A 22,564-nucleotide genomic window follows, 5' to 3' on the forward strand; every position below is an offset into this window, starting at 1 on the left:
CACCTCCACTGCCTCCCTCCATCGGCAGTCTTTCTTCACCTTCCCTATATTGGTCATGATACTAATATACCAGGACACGTGTTCACATCGGCCTGGTGCGGATGAGGTTTTATCGATGATAAAGTCCTTCGACATGGCAAGCTCGGTGGGAGTACATTGTCCCAATGTGGGTATCACTTTGGGTTTCCCTTTAGATGTTTGATATGAAAAGGCAGCCTCGTCTTTCCGAGGAACCATCTTGGAGGTTCTAGCCATGATGATGATGAAATTTCTCTAAGAAAGTAAGAAGAAAGGATGTGAAAGGGGATGGGTTTGGCTTTGCAAATTTGAAGATGTTGAGAAAGTAAGAATTATCAAACGATTGGTGCATTTATAAGAGCTGAATGGGCAGAGGAAGGGACGAACTAATAGCGGTTCATGGGCTTCTCGATAGTCGCATTTGACGGCGAACATTGTGCGGTTTTTTGGGCATGGCATTTAATGCTCTGATAGGCTAACGTCACGACGATGATGCCCTCATAATAGAAGCTCAAAATCGTTTCCTATCACTTCATTCTAGGAAACGCGGGGACTATCTATATACGGTGAAATCATAGGGTCCAATTTCTCATCATTAAGGCACTTTGAGAGATCACCTCGACGACTCGAGGCCGCAGCCGAATATCCTCCCTCGAGGGTCGTCGACACTCGACCTTAGGGCAGTAATGATCACAGCTATAGTAGAAATGGGGAGTTCCCAAGGTACACGGCTAGGACTGACAGAGCCTAGTGGACTACTCTAAACTTGAATCAGGGTGTCATCCGGCTGTTCCATCTCCATATCTTCGTAATTAATGCATTTTGTGCTATGTTGGAATTCCCCTCGTATATAAAGGGGATCCTTGTCATTTTGTAAGGACTAGTTACTTCAGTTGCTCCATACGAAGTATACAAGAACATTCTCTCTACTCTCTAACATATTCTCTTGATATTATTGCTTCCATTTACTATCTTCATTATTGTTCATCATTTATTGCTTATCATTGGCTATAAAGAGCCTTCATTGAATTTATTATAACTGTTAGTCATACTTCGACTACCTTCAATAGCTCTCAGCCGAGCTCCGGAATCGACCTCGAGGCCCCAGAATCGACAAAGCTCGAGGCCCCAATAATTAACCTACCGGTTTGGTTATCACCTTACTCCTTACCCTCATCTCGTCTCTAAATCTCACACATAGTATCATCTGTTTAACAACTAGCATAAAAATAGATCACGTATTTTTAGAGTCCCAAAATCAAATTTAATTATTATTACCATTTTCACGGTAAACACTATCACATGTTAAAATTCACTAGAAATTTCATATACTACTACAACTAGATATTTGTACTGAATGAACAAGCAAATTGAACTAGGAAAACAGGGAAGGGAATGGTAAAAGCGTTTTACTATTAAGCAGCAGTCTTTTGTCAAGATATATGAGTCATAGCAGCTGATTAATAAAAAAGAATATCTACTAGCAAGAATTCTACCCAAGACTCAGTCTTAGGTGTTTTCCTCCCAACTTAGTCCATAAAAATTCATCCAAATTTGATTATTATAATATATACATGTAATGTGACCCATTGGGTAAGCAAATGTCATACTATAAGCGAAACTTACATGGACGGGGTTGGTTCGACTTTAAACAAAACCAAACCAAATCAATTGTATCAGTTTGGATTAATTCGGTTTTATCGGATTTTTCGAGTTTTTGTTATATATTTAGTAACAAATTGATAAATATATGATCTATTAAAATATTCTTATAGAAGAATTTTCTTAGTAACACATGATAGTTATTCTTTAATCGTTCGACAATAATTTTCAGGTTAATCGAATTTAATAATTAAACACAAAAATAAATATGAACCTATATATATATATATATATATATAATGATATGTTCTATTTAATTTTAAATTATCGAAATACCATTTCAAATTCGAAAAAGATATAAGAATTTAATAGATTTTGACATATGATTGTGACAGAACAAAGAGATTGACGCATTTCACTAACACTTGATAAGAAAATGATCATACAATCCATTATTTAAAGTTAATAAATATGGAACACTTCATATTTAACTAAATATGACATCCCATAAGAGAATCGTAAATATTTTTTTGATATTTCTTAAAAAAAATTTTATAGAAAATCTTAATAGTATATATAAAAATTATATATTTATATGTCGGTTTGGTTCGAATTTTTTTACTCAATACCAAATTAAATCAAACCAAACCTAGTCGGGTTTTTTAATCGGTTTGGTTTGACATTTCAGTTTGGTGCGGTTTCCCGGTACGGTTTGTACCGTAAGTGTAAGTGGAAGTGTTGGAATTAAGCAGCCATATTGGTATTTAATTACTAATTCCCTGTAAAACTCAGTTTGAAAAGTCTGCACACCCCTTCACTCTGCTCCCTATAAATAGCAACCTTCTCATCACTCCCAAAACACACAACTTTCATATATATCGCACTGAATTTTGTAGTATAATTAGAAAGAACGAAGTTTTGGGCAGTGGTTTTATTTTGTGTCTTGTCTGTAACAGGAGCATTGGCACAAGATGTTGGTGCTCTTGTTAGTAAAGACATGTTTGAGAGACTGCTACTGCACCGCAACGATGCCAATTGTGCTAAAGGATTCTATACTTACGATGCATTCATAGCTGCTGCTAGGTCCTTTGGAGCTTTTGGAACTACTGGAGACCCAATACTCCTAAGAAGGAAATTGCTGCATTTTTGGCTCAAACTTCTCATGAAACTACTGGTATTTCTTCATATGCATTAGTATGACAACCTTTAGTTATAAATTAATCTTACACAAGATATATACTAATGTTATGTTGATAAATAGGGGGGTGGGCAACAGCTCCGGATGGTCCATATTCATGGGGATACTGCTTCAAGCAGGAACAAGGCAACCCTCCAGATTACTGTGTCGCAAATCAACAATGGCCTTGTGCTCCCGGTAAAAAATACTTCGGTCGAGGTCCCATGCAAATATCCTAGTAAGTACTCTAGTTTTAATTTGTTAATTTAGCAGATTACCTACCTTATTTTTTAAGTTCTTGATCAATTGTTACGCTATTCGCAGAAAATCATTTATACTGTAGGGTGTAGGCTAACTCAATGAGAGAACTTAACACTATCAATCTATATTTTACTTAACATTTTGCATGGTTACCAACCTTATTTTTCAAGTTGCTAACATTTTGAAATTTTCAGTTATAGAATCCTAATACTACAAGAAAAGTGCTAATTACATGGGATTTTATTCTTATATAATACCTGCGGATTTTCATGGGAAACATTAGAATTCCTAAATTTAAAATATTTTACCTGTTTAACCAAAAAGTGGAATTTCGGTTAAACAAATTGGTTCCATTACCGGGAATCTAATAATCTATTCTTTTTTAGTTTAACTTTCCTTGTTGCATCAATCTTGTCGAACAATAATGACAACATTCAAGGAAACCAAGAAAACCAATAACTTCAGGGAAATTTACAGGATAATTACACCCCGGTCCCTTCTCCACAAAGCTCTACTCGGCGGTCTCGAGAAGGCACTCCTGATGGATCTCATGCAAATGAAAACGCTCAATTTGAAAATGTTGAAGCTATCGATGAAGCTTTGGAAAAATTAATTGCTAAACAGGTCAATAAAGCTCTTGAGGCTTTTGCTAGCCAGTTACCAGCTGCACCACCCACACCCACTCCAAATAACAACACTTTGGAGAACCCTCGCTCTGAGTTTGTTAATTTAGGTAGTGATGGAATTCCCAGCGAATCACAAGAGGGAGTACCAGGTAACTTAGTCAATTCTGATTTACAAAATTTGGTACTAACATTGCAGAAACAGCTCAAGGAGCAAAGTGACCGCATAGAGAAAATACTCGGGGTGCCGCCCATAATCAAAGGGATAGATATGGATAAATATTCGCAACAATCCTGGAAGCCAAGTGCTGCTCCCCTCCCAATTCCAAGAAAATTCAAAATGCCCGATATTCCAAAATACGATGGAACAACTGATCCACGAGACCACGTGACTGCATTCACAACAGGCGTAAAAGGCAACGACTTGACCAAACAGGAGATCAAATCAGTATTGGTCAAGAAATTCGGTGAAACACTCACTAAGGGTGCATTAACATGGTATTCTCTTTTACCCGAAAATTCTATAAATTCTTTTGTTGAGCTTGCAGATTCTTTCGTCAAAGCACACTCGGGAGCTCAAAAAGTCGGGAAAAAAATAGAAGATATTTTCAAAATCAAGCAAGAGGACTCAGAATTGCTTAGAGAATTCGTGGACAGATTCCAACGTGAAAGAATGAAATTACCGCGTGTACCTGACAATTGGGCAGATATAGCCTTCACAAGTAATTTGAATGAAAAAAACTCGGAAGCTACGAGGCGATTCAAGGAAAGTCTTTGTGAATTCCCAGCTACAACATGGAATGATGTTTACAACAGGTATATCACGAAGCTGAGGATAGAGAAAGATATTATCTCACGGTCTCAAAAAGAAGAAAAGGTAAGTTCGAGACGGGCGAAAATCGAAAAAAGGTCCTGTAAAAATAGGTACGAACCATACAAGGGACCAGCGGGAAAAGACTCACGGTCAAAACAGGACAATCAAAGGTACGATCACAGGTCGAGGAATAGAGAGTCGGGCTCGTCAACAAGATTTGGGAATGATTGAAACACGCGTGAGTCACGAGATGGTGATAGAAACTTGAAGGCGAGGTTTGGCGGTTATAATTTCAATGTGAGCACTTCCGAGCTCGTAGCTGTTTTGAGAAGCATGGGTGACAAGGTATGATGGCCAAAAGAGATGAGATCGAATCCAAACAGGCGCAATCCTGTTGGTGCAAATTTCACAACGATCACGGGCATAAAACGGCAGACTGTAGGTTTTTACAAAGTGAAGTTGGTCATTTATTAAAATAGAGTTATCTCACCGAATTATTCAGTAAGAAAGGAAAGCAAGCATACATGAAGAATAGGCAGGAGCCCTTAAACTACCTTCTCCCAAAAGGACCATCAAAGATATAAGTGGAGGTGAAGACATTAATGGTGTAATGTACACAACAGCCAATAAAATTTCCAAAGTCATAATTACCCGAGGGAAGCGAGTGCGACATGTCTTAGAGGAAGAAAGCATTACGTTTGATGATGCAGATGCGGATGACGTATTATCTCCTTATAACGATGCACTGGTAATATCTCTACTTGTACATGATACTAATGTTAAATGAGTTTTGATTGATTCAGGTAATTCCGTGAACATTATTCTGTTAAGAGTATTACGTGAGATGCAAGCTGAAGATAAATTAATACCAAAGGCTCATACTCTATCTGGATTCAACAATTCCAGTGTCGTGATGAAAGGAGGGGTAATACTGACTACATTCGCAGAAAGAGTTGTCAAAGATACAAAGTTTCAGGTAGTAGATATGGACATGGCTAACAATATGATCCTTGGGAGACCACAGATCCACGAGATGGATGCCGTTCCGTCAACCTTGCATCAAGTTGTTAAATTTCCATCACCATGGGGAATAAGTCAAATTCGTGGGGACTAACGTAAATCCAGGAACATCAACTCTGTAGCTGATTCAAGTACGAGAAACAAAGAAAAATAGCAATCACAAAATCCAGTTGAGGGTACCACAACACAAACCTCAACTGAACAAGGGCGAACAAACGTGGACTCAAGGCCATATACCATTCAAGAACCAGAGGAAAATGAAAATATCAAGACAACAATTGAAGAACTAGAGGTTGTGGTGTTATTTGCACAATGGCCTGATAGGAAAGTTTACATAGGGGCCAATCTAAGCCAGGACATGAAAGGTAAGTTGATTGAATTTTTGAAAACTAGCGTGAATTTTTTTTCTTGGTCCCACTCTGATATGACAGGAATACCACCGGAGGTAATGACTCACAAATTAAATGAAGACCCATCGTATCCTCCTGTCAAACAAAAGAAGAGAAAGCAAGGAACTTTCAAAAATTAGGCGATTCAAGATGAGGTTCAAAAATTACTAAAGATTGGGTCTATCCGTGAGGTAAAGTATCCTAATTGGTTAGCCAATACTGTTGTGGTACCGAAGAAGAATGGTAAGTGGCGAGTTTGTGTAGATTACACAGACCTTAACAAAGCCTGTCCTAAAGATTCTTTTCCACTACCGCATATAGATCAACTAATTGATGCTACTGCAAGACATGAATTATTAAGTTTTTTAGATGAGTATTCAGGATACAATCAGATCAAAATGGATCCGATAGATGAAAAAAAAACTTCCTTCATAACTGACAGGGGGACAAACTATTATAAAGTAATGCCTTTTTGTCTCAAAAATGCTGGTGCAATATATCAAAGACTAGTGACTCAAATGTTTCAAGAACATTTGGGGAAAACTATGGAAGTCTATATAGATGACATGCTCGTCAAAACTCAACATTCAAGGGATCATATATCACACTTGTCTGTTGCATTTCAGATTTTGCGAAAATTTACTATGAAATTAAATCCTGAGAAGTGTGCATTGGTGTTGCATCAAGTAAGTTTTTAGGTTTTCTTGTCTCTAACTGTAGTATTGAAGTGAATCCCACACAGATTAAGGCCATTGAAGAAATCCCTGATGTACTTACAAGTAAAAAAGAAGTGCAAAGGTTGACAGGAAGAATTACAACCTTGGGAAGATTCATTTTTAAATCATCAGAAAAGTGCTTTAAATTCTTTTTAGCTCTTAAAAAGCAAGATCATTTCGAATGGAATGAGGAATGTCAACAAGAACTCAAAAATTTGAAGACATACTTATCAAATCAGCCACTGCTCGCAAAACCAAAGGTTGGGGAAAGACTGCTCATCTACATTGTTGTCTCAGAAGTAGCGGTAAGTGCTATTTTAGTCCGAGAGGACCAAGGTAAACAATCTCCGATCTATTATGTCAGCAAATCTTTTTTAGATGCGGAGACGCGGTATCCTCAATTAGAAAAGCTTGCACTTGCATTAATCATGGCATCTAGAAAATTAAGGCCTTATTTTCAATATCATCCTATTGCTATTGTAACTGCTTATCGATTACACAATATATTACACAAGCATGATTTGCCAGGTAGGTTAGCCAAGTGGGCTATAGAATTAAGTGAATATGATATCACATACCAACCTAGAACTGCTATAAAATCTCAAGCGTTAGCTGCTTTCGTGGCTGATTTTAGCCAAGGGTTGCAATTAGAAGCAGAAAAAGAATTGCAGGTGCTCAACGGAGCTAACCCAGGAATTTGGACCTTATTTGCTGATGGTTCATCTAACATAAAGGGTGCAGGCTTAGGGATCGTTTTGGTGCCACCTATGGGTGAAACCATTCGACAAGCCATTAAAAGTCATTCTATAACTAACAATGAGGTAGAGTACGAGGCAGTGATTGCAGGTTTAGAACTGGCACGAGAACTTGGAATTAATCATATTGTAATCAAGAGTGATTCGCAGCTCATTGTTAACCAAATGCTGGGGGCTTATACCGCCAGGGAAGCACGAATGCAACAATATTTAGAGAAGGTACGGGATCTAATCAGGCAATTCCAAACCTGGAAGGTTACGCTAATACCAAGAGATGAAAATGTTGAGGCGGATGCCATAGCTAATCTCGCATTTGCAGCAGACGTGGCAAGCAATGAAAATGCTTCAGTAATACATTTGTTTCATTCAGTGCTCGATCCAGATAAAAATAAGGTAAATTTTAATAACCTAACCTAGGATTGGAGGAACGAGATTGTTGCCTTTTTGCAGAATGGAATCGTTCATGAAGACAAGAGGAAAGCTCACGCGCTTCAAAAAAAGGCTGCTCGATATTGCTTAAAGCAAGGCAATCTTTATTAGAAAATGTTCGGTGGTCCCTTAGCAAGATGCCTCGGACCTTCTCAGACAGAATACATGATGAGAGAAATACACGAGGGGCATTGTGGGAATCACGCAGGAGGAAGATCACTGGTAAGAACCCTAATCAGGCCAGGTTATTATTGACCCAAAATGGAAGAAGAAGCGGAAAGTTTCGTGGCTAAATGTGATAAATGCCAAAGGTACGGTAATAATATGCATAGACCTGTAGAGTTGCTATATCCGGTCACTGCACCGTGGTCGTTTATGAAATGGGGGATAGATATCGTGGGTCCACTACCACAAGCAAAAGGACAGGTAAAATTTTTGCTCGTACTCACTGACTATTTTACTAAATGAGTAGAAGCAGGAGCATTCAAACAAGTGCGTGAAAAAAAAGTTAAAGATTTCATTTGGCGGAATATCATATGCCAATTTGGTGTACCAAAGGAAATCATATGCGACAATGGCCCTCAATTTATAGGCATGCAAATCACAAAGTTCTTTCAAAGTTGACAGATCAAAAGAATTACATCCACACCTTATCATCCAGTGGGTAATGGGCAAGCTGAGTTAACAAACAAAATCATTATCAATAATTTAAAGAAACGTTTAGAGGAGTCCAAAGGTAATTGTCCAGAAGTGTTACCTGGTGTTTTATGGGCATACCGCACAACAGCAAAAACAAGTACAAGAGAAACACCATTTTCATTGGTTTACGAAGCTGAAGCTTTAATTCCAGTAGAGATAGGAGAGCCAAGTACAAGATTTACACAAGCGTCAGATGAGTCTAATAACGAAGAAATGCGCATAAATCTTGATATACTTGAAGGGAAAAGGGAAGCTGCACTAATAAGAATGGCAGCACAAAAGCAGGTCATAGAACGATACTACAACCGAAAAGCACGCCTAAGATTCTTTAAAATTGGGGACTTTGTGCTTAAAAAGGTTTTCAATCTATGAAGGCAGCTAATGCAGGGAAATTAAGTCTAACATGGGAAGGACCCTATAGGATTTATGATATTGCAGGTAAAGGAGCATACGAGCTGGAAACAAAGGATAGCAAGATACTACCTTCACATTGGAATGTTGTTCACCTGAAGAGATACTATTTCTAAGGAATACCCACGGTTAGGTATCCGTATTTTAAAATTTAATTTTTGAATTGTTAAATTTTACTAATGATTTTAAATGATATGCAAAAAGCTAGCCCGTACTAAATGATGAGTCACGACCTGCAAGGCACGTGGAATAAATTAAACTTCCCGGTCTAGGGTTACAATTATTTTGATAGAAATTCAAACGGGCTAAGCAGTCTTCATCTATAATCGCACCTCCGAGTCCCATATGTTTTTTCCTTTTCAGGGAAAGGACCAAATGAGATGAACAATCAAGTGCTCGAGGCTTCATACTTCAACGCTCAAACACGTGGAGGACTATATAATATACACATGCATGTGTATAAAAAAGGCAAAGAAGATTGGGAAATAATCAAAGATCAAGCCTGAAAAGTTCACTCAATGAATGAGTCAAGTACAGAGCAAAGTCACGATCTAAGCCTAAAGAAAGACCTTACCATAGCTAGGGTAAAGGCAATGTATTGAAACGGGTTATAAATAAAAACCTCGTGTTTATTTTTCTTTTTTAAATCTGTTATGAGGAAAACAGTTACGAGAAAGTTATAGATGTAATTCAAATACATGTAAAGTGTTATTCAAAACTAGACAAAGTTCAAATAAAAACTTGTCAAAGTTATTTCAAGAAACATGTGTATCCCTATTTCTTTTATCGTATATTAACACCGTTATGAAGTTGAGACGTCTTCTTCATTAAGTGTCGAATATAAAAGGGCCCTCTTTTATAAAATTCATGATTAATTTAAGTATTCATGAAGTTAACAGAAGCATTTTTTGAAGAGTAAAAATGCAAGTTATTCAGTAAGTCCTTAGAAATAAAGGCAAGAATAAACAAAACAGAAGTTCAAATAGTAACGAAAAACTTATTAATATTAAAAGTTTAGACTAAGTATGAACTTAGTCATAAACTAAAAATTGTTTATACATATTGCTCCATAAAAGGTCTGGGGACTTAAGTTTCCAAAACAAACCCTCAAATAAGACCAAGGGTTTTAACCACAATTTTCCAAAAAGAAAAAAAAAGGCACAAAGGAATTCAAACAACTTAAACTTGTCACTGAGTAGATGAAGGAACTGAAGTAGGTACATCAACAACAACGGGTTCAACTTGGCTTGAAAGAGTGAGGATATATGTATCATCTTCAACATTTGCAGAAGCGTCGACCACAAGAGAAGGAAAATCTTGGTTCTGCTGAGTGTTCTCAATAGTTTCATTTATCTTAGCTAACTCAGATTCCAAGTTAAAATTCTCTTGGCTAGCTTTAACAAGTTTATCACGGCGAGAATTCAAAAACGCCCAACTCACTTCAATGGCAGACTTATCTTCAAAGATCTCATAATCTCTTTCCCAGTCAGCGATTTCGTTCTTAGCTTTTCATTTTCAGCCAAGGCAGATTCATAGCTTGAAAAGAAGCGTGGGAATTTTCTAAGGAGCAAACCTTATCAGAAGAAACCCAGAGGTCTTCTTGGGCTTGAGTCAAATTCTGCACGGGTTCACCAGCATAGGCTTCTTTTGCATCCAAGAGAGCCTTCAACTCTCTAATATCTTCACTTGCCTTGGAAAGCTTCTCGGAAAAAGAAGTTTCAAGATGAGCCTTTTCCTTGTCTGCTTGACTGGAGGAAGACTTTTTCAACTGCCAATTTCGAAGTCAAAGCCCGCACCTGCTTCTCCAAGGTACTTTTACTTTCTTCTAAGTACTTCACGTCGATCTGAAGACTTTCATACTGTTTTTTCCAATTATATGACTCCAATTGATAATCACGCACTAACTGCTCTGAGAGGGTAACCCTTTTCATCATCTTCGTGCCGATGAGATTGGCCTAAAATGGGGGAAAGGGAAGGAAATGAGAATCCCAAAGGTAGAAAAATGACAAAGTAAGAGTTAGAAAAAAGGAATACCTTTAAAGAAGCATGCACAATGTCATTCATCAAAGTCAAAGAACTATGGCTCTCTAGCTTAGCTCTCTCAACAGGACCAATTAAAGGCTTTAGCCACACATCTGCTTGACCGGATTTCCTTAAAAGGTTACCGTCAGCGGGGACTTTAATAATCACCTGCCTCATAGCACCACTCCTACTTGAGCAGCCAACCTCAGTACGGTGAGCAGATGGAGGAGGAATTGTCGAAGGAGGAATAGTAGAAGTAGTAAAAATAGCCTGGGGAGGAACGAAAGCAGCCATAATCGACAAAGTATGAGTCACATGCACGGGAGAAGAAAAAGAAGCCAAGGGAGCTTCATCAGAAACGGGACCTAAACTTTCACTACCAAACCCGCGGTCAAAAAGTTGCTCAACAGAATCATGAGCAGCAGCGGGAGCATCATCAACATCATCAGGGATCACTACCAAGAATTCAATAGATTTGGTAAGAGGAATAGAACAACGGGGGGATGCTTCTGCTTCATCATCAGAAATAATGCGTCTACGAGCCCGTGGCCTTGCTACCAAGGAACCCCCGTCTTCCTCTTCGTTGGAATCTTGGTCATCAACGGCTTTTCTTTTCGATGAAGAGACCAGAATTATTTCTTGAGCCCTTTCCAAAGAGATACGAGAATCCGCAACCGCCTCAGCAGTAACTCCTCGAATAGCAAATCCTGATAGAAAGAAGGATTGAGATAAGTATCGGAAAAAAACAATATGTAAAATAAAATAAAAGCTCTTACCATGAGTTTTTACTTTCCAACCAAAACGTTGAGAAAGGGTCTTCCAAGATCTACCATCCATTGGTGCAATACTCAACAACCTTCCTACCCAATCACGGAAACTGGGAACATCTTCCACAACTCTCATGGTTGCTAGAAAAGAAAAGTAAAATTAGAAAAATCAACAAAATTGAAGAAAAAGATACGAGAAAGTTAGAAGATTCACGTGCAAAATTCCACTTCTCAGGGAAGGGAACGTTTTTATCACCCACTAAACCAACAGTGGGGGCAGCAACAAACCTGGCATAACAGCCACGATCTTTGTCATCTTTAGGGCTAACTAGAACTCTTTTGCTCCTGGCTACTAGTGTAAAAACACCATTACGAAAGAGTCTAGGGGAGTAAAGATGAATTAGATGTGGGAAAGTAAAAAAGCACACTGGATATGTTGGTCAAGTGCCTCAAACAGGAAACAACCCTCCATATTATTGGGCCAATTGACCTAAGCAAATATCAAAGAAATGACAGAACACGAGAATAACAAGATCAATAGCAGGTTTGAATCCTAATGTGAAAGGGTACGTATAGACAAAGGAAAAATTGGTTAAGTAAGAGGTAATTCTTTGATTCGGATTAGGAATAATGATAGGAAAGTCATGATTCCAATGGAAGTATCTACGGACTAAAGAAATCAAACCTTTAGTAATTTGAGTGGGATAGATATCAGCACGATCTAAAGAAGATACTTGATTTCTAAGAGATTCTCTGTCCTTATAGAAAGATAGTTTCGCAGGAACTATCTCCTCTACTAGAGGTTCACGAAGAGGTTCAGAAGATTCTTTACATCTAGAAGAAGATATGTGTGAAAGAGAACCTCTAGTTCTAGAAGAAGGGTCAGAACTAGGCGAAGGAAGAGAAGAACCATGCAAGGATGAAGATCCTAAATTACGAAGCCTACCTTCTTTTCTGCTCCTACTGAGGGCATTAGAGAAGTTATCAACTATGGGGACCCTTCTTGGGTTAGGGTTTGATGAAGACATGATAGTACGAGGAAGAAACAAACAAAGATTCAAGAACTGAATATTTTGAGAACTTTATGTGATAAAGACAAAGAAGAAAACTACATTTATACTGTGAAGCAACCGTCAAAGGAAAAAAGTGCAATGATGGAAAAGTAGTAATGAGAACTGACACTTCGTGGTTAGTGAAGCCGTAAAAAACCTTAAAAAGCGCTGCAAAGTTGCAGAACCAGTAAAAGGGGTTCCACGCGTGAAGAGCATTAAATGGAAGTGACAAATGAAGCGTTGATTCTGCTATAGCATTAATGGTGACAAAAATTCCCGTTTAATGATTTCCACTTCCCAAATATTCAATTGATGAATAAATGGCAAGTAGGGAGGGACTATCTGTATTGGGAAAAATTGAGTTTACATATTAAAGTGATTGGAAGATGACATGTCATGACACGTAGACTGGTCAAAGAGTTATGATTGGCAAAGAGACACGAGTTGCAACATATACGAGCAGAGGCATAAGAGGAGACACGAGCGGATACTCAAAAGATTCAACGCGCGTACCTATTTAAGTCCAAGAATTAAGGAGAATGAATCTGACAGCACAAGAGAGTACAGATACAGTATTTAATGAGCATTAAATACTAAAAACGTTAAAAAATCTGTATTAAAATACAATAATTATGTAACGTAGCATTTAATGTCTTTAAAATTGTCTATAATGACCTTATTATGACAAAGGCAAAACGCATATTTCCAAGATAGCTATAAAAGGGAAAGAATGGGTCAATTGTAAACACACAAAAAATACAATCTGAATACATTGGTTTTACTTTGTTATCTTACTGTTGGCAAAAATCACTTTCCATTATTCATTCTTTGATTATCAGTAACCCGAGTTCTTCTAAATTAAGGCTTTAACCGAAATTTCACTTTTTGGTTAAATATTACTTGCGATAAATATTTTCCTGGGAAAATCCATAGGTAACTTTGGCGCCATTATGCACCAAAATATTACCTGGGAAATTACGAACGGAAATAAATTGGCAAGTACATTTTCGTAGGAAAATCCGCAGGTAAAAAAAATAAAGAAAATGGAAAATAAATCCTATATTAATCGGAAGGAAAATCCCTAGGTAACTTTACATGTGAATTTAGTTGGGGATATTTTCTTGGAGATTTGCTTATTTGGGAAATTATCTGGGGATATTGTTGCTGCGGATTTAGCTGGAGATTGTTTCTTGGAGATTTATCTTGGGATTATCTTAACTGGAGAATTACCTGGGGATATTATTACTACAAATTTAGTTAGGGATATTTTCTTGGAGATTTACGTGTGAATTTTCTTACCTTGGTAATTACCTAGAGATTTGGTTGATGCGAATTTAGTTCTAAATTATTTTTCTTTGGATTTACTTATTTGGTGGAATTATATGGGGATTATATTATTGTAATTTTTGCTAGAAATTTATTTTTGGTAATATAGCTTGGGATTTACCTAGAAATTTTATTACCTACGAAATTAACTAGAGATTATTTGTGTGGTTTTAAACAAAAATTATTTTTTGAGTATTTCATTATGCGGTTTTGATTGGGGATTTGTTCTTAGGATTTATATAGAAATTTTATTATTGTTGTTTTAATTTGATAAATAATATTTGGGAATTTACCCGAGGATTTTATAACTATATATTTAAGTTTAAAATTCTTTAAATACTTTTAAAATATTATTTAAATTTCTAAGAAGATGTTACCTTTTACATTAAAAACTATCTTTTTCTGAAAGTTACAAAAACTTGATATGTGAAAAATATCCATATGAACTAATTTTATCTATTATAATTTGTTCCCGATCTATGTGTAGGTAAATGTAAATTGTTGATCCTATATAAAATTTAATGATTTATATATATTTGGATTGGGCATTATAAGTCATTAAGCTTAACGTAGTCGGTTATTATTTTTTTCAGTAAATTCAATAACAAAATAATTACCACAAAGTAAATTATTTTAAGAATTAAAAATTAAATATGGTTAACATAAAGGACATAATAAAGCTATGATACTACTACATTTGACATATTTCAACTAATATCATCAGAAAATATACTAAGTGTAACAAAATGATTGACACCTATTCACTACTAGAAATTCGGGCAAAACCGACCAAAAAAACCGACCAAAGTTGTTCGATAATGGCAAATAACCTTCCAAAACGCGACCATTTATGTGTGGACTTTATTTTGAAGGTCGGAAGGGCATACCGACCAAAGTAGGTTGAAAATTACCGACCAACTTTAGTCGGTCAATTAAATTCAAAAAAAAGTTGACGAAAAAACCGACCAAAGTTGGTCGGTATTTAATTATGAAATTAAAAAATGCACCATCTGAGAATCGAATCGGGGTTTATACTGTGGTAGGATACTATTCTACCACTAGACCGTTGGTGCATTTTGTTTTAAGACTTTCTTTTATTTCATTTATACTCTTTAATTGTATTTTCGCACCAAAATAACTGACCAAAGTTTGCCGATTTTATTAAAAAATAGAATTACCGACCAAAGTTGGTCGGTTTTTTAAAATAATCGGTCTAATTAACCGACCGATTTCGATCGGGTTTTTTAATTTTTAATTTTTAATTTTAATTTCTTTTAAATGAAAAATCAGCCAAAGTTGGTCGATTTTTTGAAAAATAAATTTTGTGGGACTTAATAATAGTTTCCCGCATTTTTGCGCCAAAGAAAAGTTGATCGGTTTCGTAAAAAAAATATATTTTGAAAAACCGACCAACTTTGGTCGATCGACTGTGATCGATTTTTGCCAAATTTCTAGTAGTGATTTAAGTTTAATTTCTAAGCATAATTCAACTAAGTTTTATTGTGTCATTTTTTCACATGTATTTGATTACATAAAATTCAATTATAGCATATATAAAATGATATAGTTTGAGAATGTTAGTATTGAAACTTAATATCGAATGATCTTATAACTCTACTTTCTAACAACATCTCTTGATCAAATTCTACCATTATTAAAATAATTTAATCACATATATTTTATTAGGATTAGTGAAATAATTCTTACTAATTATCATGTATAATGTATTTAATTCTTGTTAATTAATGTATTTTTTATATTAAAAAAAACTAATATGTCATTCGAAAAATATAAATGAAAATTTGAAAAATAACTAAGGATACCTAAATTTGAAAGTAATATAAATATATTTTGCTATTACTTGGAAAAGAGTCATTTGATTTATGGATTCCTTACTTAATGCATCCTCTTACAAAACAAAATAAATAAATAAGAGGTAAGCATTAGTAAGTAAATGGTACTACATGGGGAAGCGGTAGTGGGATATTCTTGTCCCACATCGCCCAAGAATTGTAAATGTTTGCACTTTATATGCTAAGCATCTAGAAATAACTTCCCAGGTAAGGCTTGAGAAAACCTCAAATATGCAGGGTGGGTTACTATATATATTTAGGGAAGGTTTTTTAGTACTTTACTTTTTCATCATAAATGATATGATTGGATACTGTAGTATATATCTTGTCTGTAGGTGGGGAATATCTTATATATTATATATAAAATATACATATATAGGAGAGTTGACTTTATATAAAAATATAGCAATTCTAAATTTTTCGTCTAAAAATTTCGGCACATGCACTGGGGAATTTTCATGGGGATGGACTTGCAGTTATTTCCCTACAAAACTCCGCAAGAAAAACCCCAAGTTCCAGTAATTTTTTACCAAAACTTTCATGCGAATATCTAGAATTTCGTATGGAAAAATTCGTAGGTAATTTATATTTGAATTTAAAACCCAGTTAATTTTTATGCGGACTTAAAATCCCAAGTAAACTACCAGGGATTTCTACAATTAGTAGATAATAGTTACCTACAAAGGTTTTTCCATCGAAATTTTTTCAGAAGGAAAATTCGCATGAAACTTACTTTCCTACTAACTTTCTTACGTAATCCCAACAAAATTCCCATGTAATACATGATTTTGTAGTCAACTATCAATATTATGACATGTAGTAACTACAACTATGGACCAGCTGGAAAAGCCATAGGAGTGGATTTGTTAAAGAATCCAGATGCAGTTGCAAATAACGCCGTGGTTTCATTCAAGACAGCGTTGTGGTTCTGGATGACACCGCAGCAACCAAAGCCATCGGCCCACGACGTCATTACTGGTAAATGGAGACCATCAGGAGCTGATTCATCTGCTGGTCGTGTCCCTGGCTATGGTTTAATCACCAACACCATCAATGGAGGAATTGAATGTGGAAAAGGTTCTAATCAAAATATGGAAAACAGAATTGGGTTCTACAGGAGATACTGTGAGATTCTTGGAGACGCTGGCAACAATTTGGACTGTGCTAAACAAAGGCCTTTTGGGCAGTAGATACCTTAAAGTCTGCTAATAAGTTATAGTATATATATATATATATATATATATATATATATATATATAGAAATAAGTTCCAACCGTCTATCTATGTACTACTACCGTCTATCGTGTGTGGCATCATGAGGTATAAATATAAATAATAAAGTTTGGCTCATCCAAGCTAAGAGTAAACGTAAAAAAGAGTTCGTGGTGGTGAATAATATATATATACTCTCCAGTGTATTTTGTGTTTCATGCATGTTCTCTTCCTGTTTCTTGTCTTGCATATGAGAATGAGTTAATCATCAATGCGGCCTGGTGAATGGTGAGAAATGTATTATCAAAATTAATCATCAGTACTATTTCTTTTATTTCGCTATGAAAAGCAATCTAATAAGAGCACAAGTATATATCCACAATGACCATAAAACGGAATCCTTTTAATTACATGGACGACAGATATAAAGTACAACCTTTTATACTTTGACACTGTTAAGAAATGCGTTGGTAACTACCCGCTGCCAAAATTTTAAAGCATGTCACCAGAATTATTTTGGAGAATGCAATGTTTTGCGGACCCTAATGATTACGATGAAAGTTTCCGGCGATTATCATGTTTTGTGGCAAATTCTAGTGACCACCATATGAAAAGTTATGGCAATTTACCATGTTTTATAGCAAATCTTGATGATCACTATATAATCTTTTTGTCTAGAAGCGGTTTCCAAAATTCGAGTAGAGGTTCTTTTCCCAATGTTTTCTTATCAAGGTCAAAAAATAAAGGGAAATTTTCATAAAATACTATTTTTTTAGTAGTAATTAGTCATCTATAGATATCATTTGCTATATTACAGATTATAGATACATTTTTTGTGGTTATAAGATGTATTTGATATATTTAATCTATTGTATTCATGAATACAATAGCAAAAATAGGCGTGAATCATGGAAGTCCAGCTAATCAGTTGTTGTATTCGAGCGTATTCAACTGCATTCATGGAGTGAAACATGGGATTACAGCTGGACAGATTATTGTATTCGACTGTATTCACGGCGTGAAATAGGGGATTATACTGTTTTTAAAACGGAAAGTGAATCAACTAACATAATAGACTCCTAATATAACTCAATTATAACACACAAAATTTGTATTTTCAGTTATAAAAAAGATTCTCAACCGAAAAATACCCCAAAAACATAGCAATCTTCAGAGAAATTATATAATACATTTGAATACATAAATTATATTAATTAAAAAAAATATGAATACATTCATGGTATATAGCGAGATAGTGAATACAATGAAATACATAGAATACAGCGAGATACATTGAAATACAATGGAAAAAAGATAGTGAATACAATGAAATACATAGAATACAACGAGATACATTGAATTACAACGGAAAAAAAGACAATGAATATAATGAAATACATGAAAATACATTGAAATATATTAACAGAAAATCAAGTTGCTCAACCCCAAGCTCTGTCGTCTTTGTTCAAGAACAAACCCTAATTTCCGGCGAATCCGTCGTAGCAACGTTTGAAGGTACAACACGCGACACCTTTAAGATTTGAAGGTACAACACGCGACACCTTTTTTCATTACCTGCTACCCAACAGATTCAATCTCGGTCGTCCGCTGTTCCATCGCCGCTGCTCCATCGGTCGTTGTATCCAAGGCTTTATATTTTGTCGGTGGTCAGATTGAATTAATTCTCTTTCTTCTCTTTGCTATCTAAGGTTCTTCATAGTTCTCTGTTTCTCTATTTCTATCCAAGGCTTTATATTTTGTCGGTGCTCAGATTGAATTAATTCTCTTTCTTCTCTTTGCTATCTAAGGTGCTTCATAGTTCATGACATCGGTTGTTTCTTTGTTTGGTTAGGGATTTGATTTGCTTTTAAATCGCAATTCAATATTCGGTGCAAGAATTGATCGGAATGAAAAGAAAATAGTGTGGGTGAGAGAATTTTGAGATTGAGCATCATATTTTCAGGGAATGGGGGAAGAGAATGGGATGTATCAAAGTAGAGAGAGAAAGAAATAGTATGACTGAATAGCGTATTTAGTGGCTTAGGGTTAAGAGGTAACCAAAATTAAATATTTTGCTATAAACCTTAAAAGGTATCTATAGAATATAATTTTTTTAAATAGTATTTATTTAAAATAGATAAGGTGGTAGCCTTTGCTATAGGAGGTAAAAATTCCAAAAATAAATAGGGGCATTTGCATCTATACCCGCTTTTTGTGTCACATTTTAACTTGTGCCCGCTTTGCAAAAAAAATTGCAAACGTACCCGCTTTTTCGCATAACTTCAACACACGGGGCTGAAGTAGCAAAGACAATCACGCAAAACTTCAGCAATCTAGTAGTCGGGCCTGAAGTTCAGCTCTAAAGCTGAAGTTTTTGTTTTGTAACTGGCGAACTTTACCTCTAGAGCTAAAATTTTTGTGTTGTAACTGGGACTTCAGCTCTAGAGTTGAAGCTTTTGTGTTGTAACTGGGAAACTTCAGTTGTAGAGCTGAAGTTTTTGTCTTTGTAACTTGGGAATCCCAATTCAATCCATTTATTGGAATTTGGAGTTATCGAAAACTTCGAAATGGACAAAAAGAAGAGAACTTTTGCACCTGCACTGAAAATGGTAGTCCATATGAAAATTCTGTGATAGCTAAAAAGAATTTTACAAAATCCCACAAAAGAAAGAAAGAAAAACTAGTACTACCAGTTACTTTGACAATTCTAGAACATGGATAAGGAGTTCCAAACCTTTTACAACGTTCACTTCTTCATGACGGAGTTGTGTTTCCAGACAATGAGGAAACTGGTTTTTAATGTTGTAATAATCCAAATGGAAGTCCTCAGTATATTTGCTTTAGCTTTATTAATCAAAGAAAGCAATGTTGAAGTCATCGTTGTAGAAGAAGAAAAAAGAAAATGAAGGAGGAGAAGGAGGAGGAGAAAGAGAGCTGAAGTTGTTTAAAAAGTGGGTACAAGTTAAAAAATTTTAAAAAAATGGATATAGGTTAAATGAGGGCGACGAAATAGGACGTCCCGTGCAATTTTTACAAATAAATAGTGGCATCAAAGTATGCTATTTGCGCAAATCTCCCATGTCCAGGAGGCCCTTTTGCAGGCTTCTTAGTCGAAATGGGCTGTTTGCAGTCCAAAGGGCCTTTTCTAATCTCTGGGCTTCTTTTGTCTCCCAAGAAAGACACCCAAATCTGTACTGCGTGAGTGCGTAGTTCTCTCCCTTGGCATACATACTGTACCGACAGAAGCTCAAAATGCTAAACCCTTGCAGAACCCTAATCTAGTCCTTTACCAGAAGGAAAAAACTGAAAGAATCTGAACAACAAGCTCAGAGAAGATGGGGAAACTACCACCTTCCTTAAGGTCAGCTAACTTTGCTGTAAACACTCTCATTAAAACTCCATCTTCTTCTGTTCCTCACCAAAAAATCCCATCTCCATCCCAACCCCCTACCTCAAAACCCCATTATTTCCCCAAAAAATCACATTCACCCAAGAAAAAACCCACATCAATTACTCAACAACCCCAGCTTCCATCTATTGTAGCCTTTGATTCAACAACTCTTTCTGATGCTAAAACCCTTTTCAATTCCCTCATTTCCAATCCCCAAAATGTACCTTCAGACACTAAGTTTTATAATTCAATACTCCAATCATTTTCCTCCAATTCTACTCTCCAAGATTCAATCTTTTTCCTCAATCACATGATCAAGACTCACCCACCCTTTTCTCCAGACAGATATACATACCATGTTCTCCTCATCCAATCTTGCAAGTCAGTTGACAATTCTTTATCCCCTGTTCATCAGGTTCTCAATCTCATGACTTCCAATGGTTTCCCACCAAATAAGGTCTCCACAGACATTGCTGTGAGGACCCTTTGCTCTTCGAACCGTGAAGAGCAAGCCATTGAGCTGGTGAAAGAACTTTCCTCTAAAGACTCTCCACCTGATACCTATACTTACAATTTTATTGTCAGGCACCTATGCAAGAACAGGTCTTTGAGTAATATGAATAGCTTTATTAAAGAAATGAGGGAGGGTTTTGATATAAAGCCTGATCTTGTTACTTATACTATTATGATCGATAATGTATGTAACAGTAAGAATCTCAGGGAGGCGACTCGATTGTTGGGGGTGTTGAGTGAGGAAGGATATAAGCCTGATTGCTATGTTTTTAATACAATCATGAAGGGTTATTGTATGTTAAGTCAAGGGGGTGAAGTGTTAAGTGTATACAAGAAAATGCAGGAGGAAGGAGTGAAGCCTGACCTTGTGACATATAATACATTGATCTATGGATTGTCGAAGTCGGGAAGGGTGAAAGATGCTAAGAAGTTTTTGAGTGTTATGATGGAGGAGGGCCATATTCCGGATGCAGTAACGTATACTTCGTTAATGAATGGGATGTGTAGGGAAGGAGATCCATTAGGAGCGCTGGCTTTGTTGGAGAGAATGGAAGCACGGGGCTGTGCTCCTAATTCGTGTACATATAATACGTTGCTTCATGGGTTATGTAAGGCAAGGTTGTTGGATAAGGGGATGGAACTGTATGATGTTATGAAGAAGAATGGTATGAAGCTTGAGACAGGGTCATATGGGACGTTTCTCAGAGCGCTCTGTAGGAATGGCAGAGTAGCAGAAGCTTATGAAGTTTTTGATTATGCAGTAGAGAGCAAGAGTTTGACAGATGTTGCTGCTTATACTACGTTGGAGAGCACGTTGAAGTGGCTTAAGAAAGCTAGAGAACAGGGACTTGTCATTTGACCCCCATTGCTGGTATCCTGATTCATATGAAGTGTTTTACTTATTCATGGGCATTTTTGTTCTTTCTTAGAGAATTTACGTGTTGTCATTTGATCCCTTTTATGTACTTTTTTCATATTAAGAAATACACAGGAGAGCGTTTGAATTAATTGTACATATGGCACCAATAAAAAAAATTAGTTGTTCATATGGCTGGAGTTATGTGTTGGAACTAATTTTACATATCACTAGGATTTATCAAGCTGGGAGAGTGATGGAACATTTACTATTTTCCAAATTATTTAGAAAATTTACACTAAATTTCTCTTTGTATACAGTATACTGCTGAGCTGAAACCCATATTGTCATCAGTTTGTAAAATCTAAGGCCATCTTAGCATCTAGAAATGTTTGGTGCTTTATCCTTGCAGCTACGAAGATGAAAAAGGCAAACTTCAACATGATGTTGTTTTCTGTTTGTGTGGGAAAGAAATAGAGGCCAATATAAACACATGTAGTTGTGTACCCAAGACTGTTATGTTCCTAGGGATCTGGCTCTTGACATATGTCATTAGTAGTTTGGGTCCTGAAATTTCTCAAACACTGAAGTAAAAGTCTTTTTGGCCTTTTTATACCTTTTTTAACATGATTTTCCTATCCTTTTGCCTCTTCATAGT

At 36.1% G+C, this 22,564-nt stretch overlaps 1 protein-coding gene and 1 pseudogene across 1 annotated transcript; both read left to right on the top strand.

Moving 5' to 3' along the window:
- Positions 1–725: 725 nt before the first annotated feature.
- On the top strand, positions 726–17,124 carry LOC104233627 (basic endochitinase-like; annotated as a pseudogene).
- Positions 17,125–20,357: 3,233 nt separating this feature from the next.
- Positions 20,358–22,186, top strand: LOC104233625 (pentatricopeptide repeat-containing protein At2g17670). Its single transcript, XM_009787050.2, has one exon. The coding sequence runs from the start codon at positions 20,482–20,484 to the stop codon at positions 21,907–21,909; it is 1,428 nt and encodes a 475-aa protein (XP_009785352.1). The 5' UTR covers positions 20,358–20,481; the 3' UTR covers positions 21,910–22,186.
- Positions 22,187–22,564: the final 378 nt, after the last annotated feature.

This window comes from Nicotiana sylvestris, chromosome 2 (assembly GCF_000393655.2).
Source record: "Nicotiana sylvestris chromosome 2, ASM39365v2, whole genome shotgun sequence".
Classification (NCBI taxonomy): Eukaryota; Viridiplantae; Streptophyta; class Magnoliopsida; order Solanales; family Solanaceae; genus Nicotiana; species Nicotiana sylvestris.